Genomic DNA, 16,745 nt, shown 5'->3' with positions numbered 1-16,745 from the left:
TTCAGCTATTTTTTAATGTATTCTTTTTTGAGTGCACATGGTAAATGCTGCTCTGTGTGCTTAATTTGTTTATAGTGTATTATACTGGTATCTGTATGAAATAATGTTTTTGACAATAATTCTGCTTACTTGAATTACAGTCCGGCCATGCTTCTTGGGTTTCAAGTCAGAGTGCCCATGGCAGCAGTGCTTCACAGGCTAAGCCCTCGTCGCCTTTGCTGCAGCTGGCTGGTACCAACTTTTAACACTCTTGAAACGCTCCCATGTTATCATCTTGGTGCAAATTTAGCACCAACTGCTGCCTTTCAACTAGCGCAAAAATTCGGAGCCTGCACTGTTAGCTGGGCTGTTCTATGTAGAGTGGCTTGCACGATATTTCATTCGAGACACTGTAATGATCGGATTAATCAAAGCCGAACACCTATCCCCAAAATCGTTAAGTTCTCGTGACATACTGCTACTATACAGTTCAGCTCACTTTATGAATATGACTACATATGAGGAGGAAATCGCCACAGCACTGCCGATTAGGCTTCTTGTTATGAACAATATGCCAAGTCTAGTTGATAGAGCTTACTGGTAACATGCAGTGGCAGAAATGCTTATCTTTTTCATTGATTTTGACAAGAACGGTAGTCACTGAAGTGTCAAGAGTTTTTCCAAAGTTGAATTTTGCATGCAGTCGACCACTGAATGAGAGATGATTTCTTAGATGCATGCAGCATGCAGCAGACCAGCCTCCAGTTGTCAAAGAAGTTGTAGCGATGCAATGGCAAAGTTGCCATAGCACATATGCCAGGAAGCATTTCATGAATTCTCTGCTGTCTTCATGCAATAGACATGGTAACAGCGCAAAAGCTGGTGACCTGGTTGGGAATCCAGTGCAAGGCACATGGCAGCCCAGTTGAAAAAAACACCAGACCGTTTCTGGTGTTTACACCACACCGGATTGTCAGACACGGGTTCTGGTGTGTCCCGGTGTAGTGTTTTCTGGTGTGTTCCGGTGTAGTGTTTTCTGGTGTGTCCCAGTGTAGTGTTTTCTGGTGTGTCCGTGTCTGGTGTTTACACCACGCAGGAAATTCAGACACGGGTTCTGGTGTGTCCCGGTGTAGTGTTTTCTGGTGTGACCATGTCTAGTGTTTACACCATGCCAGAAATTCAGACACCGGTTGTGGAGTGACCCGGTCTGGTGCTTTTGGTGTGATCCTGGTCTGGTGCTTTTGGTGTGGCCCGGTCTAGAGTTTTCTAGTGCGATTCAAGCGGGTGTCGCACTGACTGGGTTTAAGGTTTCTTTACACAGCTGCTGTATACTGTGCTCAATTGTACACGAGCCGGCCCTGTGGATATATCGCCTTTGGGAACAATTTTCTTCTTTCACGATATGTGCCACCCTCTGTGGAACATGTGAGAACTCACCTGGTACTGAGAAAACAGGTTGAAAAGAACCGCTTGTGGGTGATGCAGGCAAGGTGCAGTTCCACAAGACGCCAACTGCACATGTGAAGTGGGAAGTGTGACCTCGACAGCTGCCCCAAACTGTCCCTCAGTACTGTTGCTAATATAAACTGGGCATGCAAGCACAGTGAAACCACCAGCTTCGGCAGTGCTTGCGCAGTTTTTTACAATCACCAGAGCTCGAAGAGGAGACTTATATGTACGCAGAGTGGCCATGTAAAAACGTAAACTGAATGAGCTTTGATATCGATGCAGTGCATTTGGATACATATAACAGTGTGCATACGTCAGCAGTAAATTTGTGTGCTTGCCAAAAGAAACTCGAAGAGCGTAACAAAAGAAACAATTTGTTCCCATTTTCCTTAGCTTTAATTTGAAGCAGCAGGCATCTTGCGGCGAAGTTCGCATGTCTTCTGCGACAGCCACAGCCTGATGTTTTTCTCCACTTTTGTGGCTGCCTCATCGCTCCAGCCCCGGCAGCGGGCATAATGCCTGAAGAACACTGCAAGGAAATTATGCATAAGTGTGAGAAACAGCACAAGCTATGTTACTATTCTTGCAGCTGCCAAAGCCTGTGCACGTGCAAAGACCATGAGTGGCCACGCTGCAAGTGCGGCAGCTGCTGTGACACTTTGCACTGCCTACACCATCAAAATGAGGATATCACCTTAATGCTCAAGCCATGTGTAAAGCTGACAAATGACAAAGGTGATCAAAAGAAAGTGCTCGTCAATTGTAACAACGCAGGCAGCGCACAGTGCCCTAGCAGATGCATGCGTGTTGTGGTCCTGTGCACAAAGCCAAAGCGCACCAAGTAAGGGCATCAGCTGCATTACTATGAATGCGGCAAGTGAGCATCAGGTCAAACTGCATACATTTCCCAAGAACATATTTCTGCTAAACCATCCCATAATCACAGTACCCGACGGGTAATTGAGACTCCAATAATTCGGACTTGTAGGATATTTCGGACCTCGATGAGGCACCATCAGTCACCCCATTGAAGCGCATACATATTCACGACGTGTATTTCGGACTTCAAAAGTCCGAAAGTTTGATTTTCTGACTAATTTCAGTCGCCTGTGGGCCAAGATGTGTCATTTTATTGGCTTTTCGCCGGCACGAAAGGCGCATCTTGGATTGAGGTGGATTTACTCTGCAGTTGGATTGGCTTGACATATTTTCTGTACCTCATTTTTACCACTAGAAGTCCTTGCGATCTTTGAGACTTCGAGGTAGCAATCGGATTGTCATCGCCGTCAACTTGCTTTTGTCGCGGGCAGTTATCGCTTGTCTCATACTTTGTAAATTGAAAATTGGTTGTTGGGGAAAGGAAATGGCGCAGTATCTATCTCGCGATATCGGCGGACACCTGAACCGCGCATTAGGAGAAAAGATAAAGGAGGGACTGAAAGAAGAAAGGAAGAAAGAGCAGCCGTAGTGGAGGGCTCCGAAAAAATTTTGACCAGCTGAGGATCTTAACGTGCACTTACATAGCACAGCACACAGGCACCTTTGTGTTTTGTCTCCATCGAAACGCGGCCGCCGCGGTCGGGTTCACACCCGAATACTCCGATTCACTAGCCGAGCACACTAATCACTGAGCCACCACGGCAGGTCTCGTACGTTCGCCATTCGCTGCTTTGTCACTTAGGTTAATCCGACCGCGTCGACCGAGTGGCGAGTTTTCACGAAGTTACATCTATTCACCGTTTTGTGATTGCGTCCGGCGGCTCCACTAATTTGAACGTAAAGTTCATTGTCTTTGCGTGTGTTTGATGAGCGGTGTGGTGCACACTCGGGTTGTGGACAGCATGGTGCCGCCCGGTCCGTCAAAGAAGCGTGGGAAGTATTCAACTAAACGGCGTGACCTTGCTGTCTAGCGTGTACAGTGAAAGTACAACTTTGGCAAAAATACAGGCGTAAATCGTCATCAGCCAGAGAAATTTGCCGCAAAGTAAAATCAGTGATTTTTTAAGCCGATTTCATTTCAATGAAGCGATTATTTTGTACTCCACGGATTTTTCGGGCTGTTCGATTATTCGGACCATTTTTGGTGTCTCTTCGAGTCCGAGAAATTGGTCGGCAACTGTAGTGCCTTAGCTACTGCAATTATATAAAACAATAACAGGACAGGAAGAAGCATAACGATGATACCAGCAGCAGCTGCATGAAAGGTTTTCAGAAATGCACTGATCTTAAAAACCTAGCTTTCCAGCTAACATTGTCATGTGACGACAGCCTATTTTAGAATCAGAAAACAAGATTACATTCTTTGGTTGTTCTGGCAGATGTGGGGTGCTCATATCATGCACTCATCTTGGAGCAGAGCTATGTAGGAAGTTCTAATCTCTAGCAAATGCTTCTGTTTGTGCCTGTCAAGTAGTCGAATGCACATGAATTCTCGTGCACAACCAGAAGCTATGCAGTGGTTTGGTTTATGGGGGTTTAACGTCCCAAAGAGACTCAGGCTCTGATTTACGCCTTAGTGAAGGGATACGGAAATTTCGACCACCTGGGGATCTTTAACGAGCGCTGACATCGCACAGCACATGGACCTCTAGAATTTCGCCTCCATCGAAATTCTACCGACGCGGCCGGGATCGAACCCGCCTCTTTTGGGCCAGCAGCCGAGCGCCATAACCACTCAGCTTTAAGCTACACGATGAACCGATCCATTTAAATATGTGTCAAATACTGTTTGATACTTACTACCTTCACGAGAGCTATTGCCACGGCCAAGATGGTCCCCTTTAATATGTTAATGCAATATGACAATATGCACATGTGCTAACCCTCGTAGAATACAGTAGATTTCAGTAATTACCCCTTTTTGTGTCCACCTTCAGCGGTGTCAGCGGCTATTGTGGGGACTTGTCACCACCCTCTGCCCGGAATCTGTAGGACAGTGTTCCTGTGCAGCTGCGCTGCGCAAGCACTTCGGTAGACCACAAAGTGGTTGCCGCTCTTTTTACAATCAGCGAATCTTTTTGCAGCGCCATCAAAGTGTCGTATGCTTCCTTTGAAATCTCAAATACATTGGCAAGGTGCACCTGCAGGGAAAAGAAAACAAATGCCATGAAAAACTGAAAGGGACACACAAAAATGCACAAATTATCACTGTTCACTCAGTGCATTGTGACCTGGAACCACAGTGCAAGAAACCTTTAGGAGTGGAAACTCCGCTGTTTGCGGCGACCAGAAAAGGTCAAAAGCCCGCTGAGCCACTATCATGCTGGCGGCTTGGAAAGAGATTACCGCCATTTCGGTTGTCAAGGCAACAGGTCGAGCCGCGTGCGCCTGACTACTTTTGAGGGCACTCTCGTGCGCTTCTTTACCGCTGCTAGCCCGAAGAGCAACAGGTGCTACGCTTCAACCATTTGAGCACAGTAAAAAATACAACGCGTCCTTTTCTATGACAGCTATAAGATGATCCCTAGCTTCTGGTTGTACGCAAGGCTTCGTTTGACACCCGTGCGATGACTTTCATTGGATGGGTATAAGCGCTGCTGGCAATCGTCGAAGGCAAACATGCCTTCACGTTCGTCAAGTATACGACCACACTAAGTTTCATCTGCTAGAGTAGAACGCAGGCGTCGTACGGCGCAGCATTTATGACTACACGTCAGCCGAGAAGGCAACAAGCGGCAACAATTTCTTACCTCACTCACCTTCTCCCTGCAGCACTTGTAACCGCTTTTGCAATTTCGAACAAAACACCTGCGTCCCATCTTAGTCTAGCAAATTCCAAAGGAGGCCGCACTGCACGTAGCAGCACTGTTAGTATTATGGCCCTCGAACATACACCGACAGTCAGCCGCCGCGGTGGCTGAGTGGTTATGGCGCTCGGCGGCTGGCCCGAAAGACGCGGTTCGATCCCGGCCGCGGCATTCGAATTTTGATGGAGGCGAAATTCTAGAAACATGTGCACTGTGCGATGTCAGTGCACGTTAAAGAACCCCAGGTGGTCGAAATTTCCGGAGCCCTTCACTACGGCGTCTCTCATAGCCTGAGTCGCTTTGGGACGTTAAACCACATTAAAACGAAACGAAACAAACCTGCTGCTGTTTGACTTAAGGGCGCAGAAATACGTCACGGCGTGCCCGCTGAAGCAAACACCCGTGTCGTCTGCTTGTCGTCTGCTTTGAGCGGGCACCGCCGAAGAGCGCGCCGGAGCCGCCTGTCCGGGCGCTGCATTTTTTTTCGCTGCGGCTCCAACTCGCCACATGGCGCCGCCACTGCATACGGCCCCGTCGGCGCATACAATTGTGACCTTATTGGTCGCCTGCGCTCGCTTGCACTGACGGGTGTTTCACCTCAAAAATGGTCTTCCTCCGTGCCTGAGATTAAGTGTTAGCACTTGCCACAGCACCAAGGTCAGAATAATTTAAAAGATTAGAATAACTGCAGAACCTACACTTAGTCATTAACAGTGCAATGGCCATAGAGTGGCAGTGCTTAACAGCAGTACAGTGTCAAAGGTAACTGCATGGAGTGCTTGTAACTGGTTTATCTAATTTGATGTTTAGAATGCTATCGGCAAATAATTTCAGAAAATGGCTCTACCTTACTGGGCTTAGCAAAATTTTATGTGCGTGAAATAACAAATGCTAAAAAATAAGAATAGCACATGAAAAAAGCACTGTTTGTGCTTATTTCACACTATATGCGCCCCTTGTAAGAGTTTAACGGTCACAAAATATGTGCTTCCAAAGCAACCAGATGCCCTTCACGGTGGAAGACCACCCTCAAAGACTAGTTTCTGTCTAATACTGAGCTGGCCTCGCATGATTTATGCACATGCCTCTCCTGTTGCTATCATTATGGGGCACGTGGCTACAACACAGGCACTGCTGCTGCACAACCTGCACTGACACCTAACATGTCAGTGATGTTTTAGCTACCAGTGCATGTTTTGAAAGCAGTACTAAGAACATGTAAATTTCACATGGAAAAATTTTAGTGATCATTAATATTATATGGGGTACCTTTGCAGACCAAATTGAACCTATAAAGTAACTGCATGAGAGGCAAGAAATAAACATGCAACTGTTTAAGTGGAGAGCACGGTCTTGAAAACAAAATTTTAATAATGTAGTCATAATTAATAAATCTTTATGGAAAATGTATTTTTGAAAGTTGATTCTAAATGTGTCAAATAACTTTATGTAAAACAATTTCATGAGAACTTAAGTAACTTTTATGCAAGTATTTTGCAAAGTGCTTTGAAGAAAGCTTGCTGTGGGGCACTCACTGAAATGTATGCCACTGGGTTTTCATGGCACCAAGGAATGCAATAAGGTTAAAATTGTCATCCTGGCTATCATAGAACTTGAGTTATAGGATACTGAAGCTGCCACTTCAGAAACGGGAGGACACACTTTTCTTCGCATTTCTGAAACGGCAGCTTCAATACCCTATAACTTAAGTTCTATGGTAGGCAGGAAAATAATTTTTCCTTTATTGCAGTCCTTGTTACCAAGAGAATCCAATGGCACATATCAGAAAATTTCCCGCAGCAAAATTTTTTGTAAGTTGATAACAAAATACATGCATAAGAATTATATACGCACTGAAGGAATTGTTTTACATGAAATTAAATGACATATTTGAAATCAGCTCACAAAAATACATCTCTCTTGAAAAATTCGTTATTGTGACTTCATTAACAAAACTTTTTTTTCTAATACCGGCTTCTCCCTTTAAGCCTAGCCAAAACTAGTCCCATATATCTGTCATTAAACCACGAAAATAAAACGCATATAGCTTAATGAATTTTAAAAGCACCGGTAAAGACAAAGTACAGAAGTGAATAGCAAAAGCACTTCCACTTCTCTGTCCTCACCTGTGCAGTCAAAATTATGTGCGCTATACCAACTAACCTAATTTGAAAAAAGTGTGAAGCATCTATACTGTTTATGCATGACAATGCTGTGGAAGGGTGCACAGCTGAAAAGCAGACACAGAAATATCAGACACCCACTTGCAAAAAATTTCAAGTGAAATCGAACAAAATATGTACCGAAGAAGTCATTCAATACCCGTGAAAGAGTATCCAATACTGTACATATGCGAGTAAGGGCCGCACTTGTGTAGCCAACATAAAGGCATCTAGGCGCCAGATATAACGTCCGTTCGATTCACCCGCACTGTTTGAACTAGTTCCCTTGTTGTTGCAAGTCGCCTTTTGCCACTTCGACCTTGGCAACGTACCGTTCTTTTCAAGCAAGTGCAAATGCCGCACAGACCCAGTTCAGCAAAACTATCATGGCAACAGATGACAGACTCACTGAGTGCAAGTACGCATGAACGAAACCGACACACCAAAGCAGTAAGCCGCCAAATGCTCTGCAATGGGCCCCAAGGCAGTAGATAATGACATGTGGTAGCAGGTAACGACATGACATGTGGGAAAAACAACATTTCAAAGGCACCGACAAGAGTGTGGATGCCATGCAAGAGACGGAAAAGGCACTTGCAATCAAAGTTCCTCTATGGTCGTTGCCAGTAAGCTGCAGTTCTCATCTTTTTTTTCAATAAAGCAGCGAACAAAACTGTATACAGAGAATTGAAATACCTTAGAAACCATGACAGCAAGCCAGAGGCAATATTTTGCATGAACTCTGCACTTTGGATTTCATTTGTTTGGAAGCAGTGCTGCACCGCTCCTGCACTGCTGAACTCTCCCTGCACGACTACGGTAGTTTTTTTTTTGCACTGCCATGAACTAGTTCACATTAATGTGCACTGATATCGCACAGCACGCAGGTATTTTTGTATTTCGGCTCCATCAAAATAAAGCTGATGTGGCTGGGATTCCACCTGCATCTTTGAGACCAGCAGCTGAATGCCAAAGCCACTGATCCACCACAACAGCTGTTATCCAGCATCCCATAGTGTTTTTAGAGGCATGAAAATGTCAGCAGTATCCGATGTGGTGGACCGGCACATGAACTCCCACCTCCTCAAAAACCACCTACTCTCTCCTTGTGCCAGAGTTCCTCAAACTCTCTGCCCTACCGCAAGCGCTGCCCTCACCCCCAAAGACACCGCTTGGTTCTTTAGTTTGTTTCATTTTAGTTTTTGTTTCTTTGTGCAATTACCTGTGGACTAGAAACTTCCTTTATGAGCACCCAGTGAATTCTTGCAGCAGGACAAATGCTGCTCAGTTTGGCTTGTGACCTTTTTCCTGTTTGTTTTACTTTCTTTTTTATAACCTTTGTTCCTTGAATAAAGATTTCCGTGTGCAAGTGAATGCTGGTGCCATCTGCTGCTTTTAAGTCACGCAGTATTATTTGTGCTGCTATAGTCAGTATGGACCAGTATCAACTTGGTAAACATTGAACACTGGTGACTATACTACTCCTACAGATGAAACAGCAAGCAGTTCTCGAAGCCACATTTCACAAGACAGCAAATTTAGGTGCTTTCACCTTTCCGCTCTCTGTCACCGTGCAAACACCCTGGGCTGGTTGTGGTCCTGCTAATGTTCCAGCAGGCACTGCTCCTTGAAAAGCCGTAGGCATGTCCACACACAAGAACGACAGTGGTCCTGCTGCAGGCATTCCAGCAGGCACTGGTGCAAAGTCCGCTTCTTGTGATGACATCACCGATGTCGCGGCTCCTTGAAAAGCCTGCATATCTGCATGCAAGGACGGCAACACACAAGGTTGCTGTTCACCTAGTAGCGATTAAAACACAAGTTAGTCTAGTACAGTAGCAGCTGCATTTAATACAGTTTATGCTGCAATTATTGCCCTCAGCCTTGAAGAATGCCAAATGAATAATTAGATTATTCTTTTGTTACAGAGACATGCAATATAGACAATTTTATCCTTTGCCAAACTGACACAGGCCTCTTGAAATGAGGAACAGCAACCCAAGACGCACAGCACAGCGGGAGGAGCATTTATGGCAAGATAGCTAGCTACCAATTAGTGCTTGTGTGTAATGTTCAACAAAGAGAAGTGAAATTCTGTTATTTCTGGCGGTCAACTTCATCATCCTGCTTATGTTCAAAGCAGGTTAAAGGCACTGCCCACTGACCTCCAATTTAGTACTACCAGCTGCATCCATCCTCTCCCAAATATTTGCTGGTCTCATCTGCAATGTTTATCTTTACTTGGAATCTATTTCATAATTAGCAATGTACCACTCATCACCTGTCGTCCACACAATAAGTATTGCTCAATTCTTCATCATTTAAACTAGAACACCATAGTCGCGTTTGTTCCCGATCCACACTACTCTCTGTCTCTTAACGTTACACCTACAGGACGTTGCACATCCACTGCTACAGCTGGGAGTCGCACTGCTGAACACTCTCAAGTTTAAGCCACATGCAACACAAGGACAATGTCAGAAACCTGCACATTTTTATAATCCATTTTTCATTACCTGCCCAATCTCCATTGCAGCTCAGCCTTGGGCTCCATTGTGGCGCCCAAGACATCGCATGAAACCTATGTATAGGAGGTATTTACTGAGGCCGCGCTACCAAACGGCACGAGCGTCGTCATGGTAAGCGCGTGATGTTTGCGGTCGTTTCACGCCAGTTCATACTGCGTCGCGGTACGCCGTGAGGTACCCGGCCTGAATTGTTAGTGATCCATTACCCCTCTGCACGTTGTTAAATGCGTCAACGTCCATTTTTCTTTGTGGAACACATATTGTGCTTGAAGACTGCAGCAGAATTCTTCTGTGCCACGACATAACCAAGCTGCGCCTGCCACAACTCGGCAGCAAAACTGACCAGCTGCAATGCACGCAAGAATGTACATGACTTGCACCTTTTAATATCAGTTGATAACTGTCACCTACTCATGCAGGTCACATCGTGGATGAACAGCAAATTTTTAATTACCCAGATTCCGAAACTGGCGCCTCAGAAACTCATCTTTCCAGCGGCTGCAGTGCGCGAGCTACGGAAGCTTCACAGACGGTTTTTCAGCATAAAGGCAAAGCGTCACAGCTGCTTTATTTACGCAACAGAACGGTCGAGAAAATGCTGTCATGCGCTTGCAACACGAGCGGCAGACCTAACGAGAAGGTTTTGCAGTTTTGAATGTAGCAGCGTAGCACTGCTTCGAATGCACAAGACCTGGAATCTAGGCCGGTTCGCATCAATGCGATGTGCAGCGATTCTGCTACATTTTGTAGTAACGCATCACTTTCGGCAGATAGAGACAAGTTAGCGTGGCTAACCAAACAGACGTCATTATTACTCTCCTCTCCAAAAGCCGCGCTACAGCCGTCGGCTCCCTCTGCACGGCTCTTGAGCTCGCCCACTTGCTAAGCAATTGCATCCTCTAGATTTGTATGCTTTAATGCTTTGACCTGTCGGTAAACTTAAGCCGTGCACAAGGTAGGCCTCGATGTCAGTGAATTCATTGCGCAGCAACAGTCCTATACGTCGCACGGCACGCCAGCACCTCCGCATTCCTACGGGTCGACGTTTTCACAGCGTAGATACTTTTTAGCGCGCCCGCTCCTTTCTGTTACGCACAGTTCACGAAGTACCCACTTAGTCACATGGTGTTACCAGTCGGACAGAAATTATCTCTGGCAAGACGCCAATACAAGCACATATCACATAACCAGCGAGTTAAATGCTGCGGCTGGGTGCGGTGACCGCACGCGCGGTCCCAAACATGGCGAACGCCGCGCCGGCCACTAGCTCCCATTGCGGATGACGCCACGTGAACACCTCCTATACATACTGCCAACATGAAAGTACTGAATGGAGCATGCAACTGTCCATACACACATTTTCTGGTGGTCCCTGGCGCTTCAGCTTTGCACGCTGCGCTTTATCTGCAATAAATGCGTCCATTTCTTCTTTGGAATCTGAAACAAATTTGAATGAACACTGTTGTTTCTATACTGATGAAGTTGCACCTTTAGAAAATCAACCGATGTTGTAGTAATGACCAGGCCACAACAACAGTCATGATGCTATGTCTAACACTCGTATGCTTGTATTTTCAAGTGACCACTTAATTAATGTTCAGCCTGTTCACAATGATCAGGTAGCATTTTTAAAAGTGTGAAAAAGATGAGAAGACAACATGAGTGCACAGAATGCCGTATAGGAGTCGCTGATATTATGCAGTTTACATCGTGATACTACAACACCAGAGAGGCAAATGCTGCACAGCTTTACAGTGTATGTAAACGCAGAGAACTAAAAATAAAACAGTTCTAACCATCCTGCCCTCTCCCCAAAAAACAAATCGCCATAGATTTCGATACATCGAACATCAAACATGCATTACACTTCCAGCACAAAGGCGGTGAAAAGAAAGCAGAAGAGGAGAAAAAATATTCAAGAAACAACGCTCACAACGTGTGGTTGGGCTAGTCGGTGCAGATTCGACAACATGAAAGGGAAAACAGCGTTGACACGGTACATGAAGAAGGAGCGCCCTTTGTGTTGAATCGTGTGCCCCGAGCGAACCGACGTGAGCAGAAGTTGTGCGGCAATAGTTCACGGCACAGGGAGGAAAAAAGTTCCATTAGGGTCTTCAGGAAAGTTCACTTACCTGACATGTGGAGTATTTTGGCGTCGTAATAGCCTACCCTAGTTTTTTTGTCGCCTTCCCAGTAAACGCTGTAGATTTCCCCCGCTCTAAAATCGTCCACATCGGCCAGGCGGAACCCTTTTACGTTGCGCGACTTTGCGATTTTTTTCACGTTGTCCTCTAAGAGTTTTACGTACACGTAGTACTCCATGGCTGTAAGTACACGCTGGCTCTACACACTGGAGACCAATGCCACAAAAACAAACCATGAAGTATTGGAAATACCACGTGTGCAAAAGTTGCGTATCCTCAGTGCGCCCACGCCGCCTAGGCTTGCTGCCTAGCTTATATTTTAGGCTTCTATGAGTGGCGCTGTAATCTTGTCAGATTTACACACAAAAGAGCATATTACGAATTGTTCGGTCTAATTCTTCCTGAGATCCTAAGCTAACAGGCACGGTATGATATCGTTTTTCTTCATTGTCTAGAATAAATGTCTAGAAAGACCGGTCGTTTTGAGACGCGCGTGTATGCCAACTCCCCGTATGCAAAAGCAAGATATTGGCAGTCCGCGCCACGTTTTCAGGTGCAAACAAACCGCAAAATAAGCCATTTAATCTATCGGACGTTTTTTTAGGGATTTCTGGACACAGATATACGATTCCTGCTCGAATCGAACTGTTTCCAGGTGGATGGGCATAATTTCTAGTTCGGTAATCCAGCTGGTAGTGAAATTTTAATCGCAGACAGCCCCAAGTGCCATGCCCAGCCTATATCTACATACAGGCCGCTATGTAGGGCACTGCAAACTATTCACTGCCAGCTTCACACTATTGAGTAAATATATATCAGCATCGCCTACAATGAACCAGAATATATAGATCACATATTTCACGTTGCCATATTCGAACCTATAGAGGAACTGCACGCGTGATGCCCCAACTCAAATTTTGCTCGATATTTACATTTAGAAGAGCTTATCTGGGAAAACAAAAAATCTGCGTTCATTTTATACGAAAGGCTATAAGTAGGCGCTTCCTATAGGCTTTTCGTAAAATAAACCAAGAAACACGAGGATGGATTTTAATAGAAATTTAGGGCGCACTCTCACCTCCCCCAACAATAAAGTTACATATAGTAAGAGAATGCCGAACCCCATATTTTCAACAGAAAATGCACAAGACATGCACACACCAAATGAGCCCTCGCCCACCCCTTCCATCTAAGATTGTCCATAAACTACAGGCCCTTGAAATGGTGTATCTTTCTGTGGTCGCTTACCTTGGCTTTGCTGTGTAAGATATTTCTTACTTTTGCCAATTAACAGTAACGAAAACAAGTATATGTGTAAAGAAAACCGAAATAAATACAGATAAGTTGCAGAAGCAAGAGACATGCATGAAGATCGCTGATATATATGCAATTAATTAAAAGCCGTTGTGGCTGGTTAAATTTTGGGCGTGTGCTTTCTTCATTAGAATGATGCGTAAGACATTTCTATATTTACATGGATTACTACATGATGTTCTCCCACGATCACTAAACTTGTCATCGAATTTCTTTCTCTTGCTGTTAATTTGGGTTTCAACAGCCCAGCTATAGCGATGACTGTGACGCCGTGTGTGCATGCAGCCAATAAGAGCGGGGCCTGTATAGTTGATCCTTCATAGTGCAGATATTGCGCTAACTGATAGTGGTACTGTTCCCGTTCTGTGTGTGTATTTTCTGTATCAGTTGTCTGCACTGTGCATTACAGTTCATGTGTATCAAAAATTAGCGATATAATCGCTGATCCGTCGTTTTGCTTCACTACAATGCTAAAGGCAATGCTAAAGGCATTGCTAAAGGCTCAACAGTCGGAATGAAAACAAATGTAGAAACAGTGATTATATTGTAGTTTTGTTTATGCCTCGCGTGACCTATAAGCAAACACTTTGACAACACAATCATCCGTGGGCTGTTGAAACCGAAACAGCATGACAAAAATTTATTATTAATTATTTAGTGGTCGTAGGCGAATTCCACGTGGGGATTCATGCATAGTACTATCCTCCGCATCATTCCTCCGCAGCTGCCGCCAGTGGACCCCTGAACTAGGGGCCCCGACCATCCGGCTCGTGCGAATTCTCCGAATCATTATTAAAAAGAAAAACATGCCACGAAAATAAGGTGTCTGTACTCTTTAAGGCGCTCGAAGGTTCCACCATACCCTCCTCTATTTGTTGTTCGACCCTTGGCCGGAACTGCGGCCGCGGCTGCCGCACGTTTCGATCAAATGTTGCACGTTTGTGCGATGCCAGCGCGCACGGTCGATATTAACCCAAAGCCCTTCGCGACAACGTCCATAATAGTCAATACGTGTAGATTTGGGACGTTAAACCCCACACAATTTATATTCAATTAATGGCTGAAAATGTAAGGGTAGGGAGAGCTTATCTTCATCTCCACTCGCGGAGGGGGCGATCTAACAGTTGGCGGGGTGTACTTTCCAAGCACAACAAATGAAACGCTGACGACAGGACAGAAGCTCCGACGCAAAAACACACATATTAGCTCTTGGAGAAGAACTATATTGTAACGGAAAACAGGGAGACAGGTCGCTAACCAGCAGAATACAGCAAGCAGCCAGCCAGCCAGCGCGAGACACTTCAACGTCTTCCAAGACACTTCAGCGCCACCTGAGAACACCAGGTGGCATTACTCCCCCTCCAAAAAAAAAGAAAAACAAAAGCGGGGTTGCAGTATGGGCAGTGGAAAGAGAAAAAAAAACAGCACAAGCACACAAAAATGTACAAGGGAGGTGGGCGAAGGTGTCCCACGCGAAAACTAGCAGAACACTGAGCGTACTATCCATTACCGCATGAAGTAGGGTTTCATGCGGACAACGTGCACAACCTCAGAGCGGGGTGGACGACGCTGAGGCTGCACAGTCCCGTCAGGAAGAACATCGTAGGTCACTTCGGTGACGCGGCGCAAAACTCGGTACGGTCCAAAGTAACGGCACATCAGTTTTTCAGACAAGCCTGGGCGGCGTACCGGGGTCCACACCCAAACTTGGTCTCCCGGATGGTATTCGACGTGCCGATGACGGAGGTTGTAGCGGCGTGCATCCGTGCCCTGCTGCCGCTGAATGTGAAGACGGGCAAGTTGACGTGCTTCCTCGGCGCGCTGAGCGAACTGCTCGGCGTCTGGCGTGAGTGGGTGGTCATCAGTGCTGCATGGAAGCATTGCATCCAGCATCGTCTGAACGTCACGTCCGTAGACCAGACGAAATGGTGTAAATCGGGTCGTCTCCTGGGTGGCCGTGTTGTAAGCGTATGTGACGTACGGGAGAATCTCGTCCCAGGTTTTGTGCTGCGAGTGCTGCGACATTGCGATCATGTCGGCGATCGTTCTGTTGAGTTTCTCTGTGAGCCCGTTCGTCTGTGGGTGATAGGCAGTAGTTTTGCGATGGTTCGTGTGACTGAGCTCGAACACGTCGCGCATGAGCTGTGCCGTAAACGCCGTACCTCGATCAGTGATTACGTGGGACGGTGCGCCATGACGCAGCACGATTTGTTGCATAAAAAACTGGGCGATCTCAGATGACGTACCGCGCTGCACCGCTTTAGTTTCCGCATACCTTGTTAAATAGTCGGTCGCGACTATGATCCATTTATGACCGGCCGATGACACAGGGAATGGGCCCAGAAGATCGATGCCGACTTGATCAAAAGGCGTCCGAGGGGGTTCAATAGGTTGGAGCAAGCCCGCTGGCTTGAGAGGAGGCGCCTTACGACGTTGGCAATCGCGGCAGCCTCTGACGTAACGCTGGACGGCGTGAGAAAGTTTGGGCCAATAATACGCCTGGCGCACGCGTGCAAGTGTGCGGGCAAAGCCCAAGCGGCCGGAGGTCGGCTCATCGTGACAAGCAAGAAGGATATCGGCGCGGAGATCTGCCGGAACGACGAGGAGGTGCGCTCGGTCAACAGTGCTGGAGTTTTTCTTAAACAAAATGCCGTTCCGGAGACAGAAGGCCGGCAGGTTTCTAGAAAATTGTCGGGGTACGACAGAAGCTCGGCCCTCCAGATAATCAATGATAGGTCGCAGGTCTGGGTCAGCTCGCTGGCGGGTCATTAGGTCTAAGGCGCTGACAACTCCAATAAAACCACTCTCGTCCTCTATGCTATCATCCGCTAACCCGACGGGCGCGCGAGAGAGTGCGTCAGCGTCTTCGTGCGTCTGGCCAGATTTGTGCACAATGGTGTAATCGAATTCTTGGAGGCGGAGGCTCCATCGGGCTAGGCGCCCCGATGGGTCGCGAAGATTTGCAAGCCAGCACAACGAATGGTGGTCGGTAACTACTTTGAACGGGCGGCCGTAGAGGTACGGACGAAATTTCATGGTTGCCCACATAACCGCAAGGCATTCTTTTTCTGTGGTCGAATAGTTTGCTTCAGCGCGAGAAAGCGTGCGGCTTGCATACGCGATGACCCTTTCCACGCCACCTTGGTGTTGGACGAGTACGGCGCCGAGGCCGACGTTGCTCGCGTCGGTGTGGACTTCGGTTTCAGCCTCTTCATCAAAGTGCACAAGAACAGGGGATGTTAGCAGTCGTCTGCGCAGCTCGGCAAAAGCCTCTTGCTGCTCGGCAGCCCACACGAACTGTGTATCATTGCGCGTGAGGTGGTACAGGGGTGCGGCAATCTTTGAAAAGTCGGCGATGAAGCGGCGGTAATATGCGCACAGACCCAAAAAACGTTGCACACTTTTCTTTGTTGCAGGAACAGG

At 46.5% G+C, this 16,745-nt stretch overlaps 1 protein-coding gene across 3 annotated transcripts in view; it reads right to left on the bottom strand.

The window, feature by feature from the left end:
* LOC144094058 (uncharacterized) overlaps positions 1–16,745 on the bottom strand; it is a 55,240-nt gene that overhangs the window by 11,762 nt on the left and 26,733 nt on the right. The window contains exons 1-5 of one of the 3 annotated variants that reach the window (XM_077627924.1): positions 11,997–12,393; positions 11,222–11,301; positions 8,889–9,097; positions 4,283–4,508; positions 1,417–1,957 (exon numbers count right to left, since the gene is read on the bottom strand). In XM_077627924.1, the coding sequence (XP_077484050.1) occupies positions 9,062–9,097; positions 11,222–11,301; positions 11,997–12,186 (306 nt within the window). In that variant the 5' untranslated portion in view covers positions 12,187–12,393 and the 3' untranslated portion in view covers positions 1,417–1,957; positions 4,283–4,508; positions 8,889–9,061. Of the gene's footprint in view, positions 1–1,416; positions 1,958–4,282; positions 4,509–8,888; positions 9,098–11,221; positions 11,302–11,996; positions 12,394–16,745 lie in introns of those variants that run through there. The other 2 variants (XM_077627922.1, XM_077627923.1) reach the window with 2 other exon arrangements.

The sequence above is a fragment of the Amblyomma americanum genome, chromosome 6 (genome assembly GCF_052857255.1).
Source record: "Amblyomma americanum isolate KBUSLIRL-KWMA chromosome 6, ASM5285725v1, whole genome shotgun sequence".
Classification (NCBI taxonomy): domain Eukaryota; kingdom Metazoa; phylum Arthropoda; class Arachnida; order Ixodida; family Ixodidae; genus Amblyomma; species Amblyomma americanum.
This window is presented reverse-complemented; position numbering and strand designations above follow the sequence as displayed.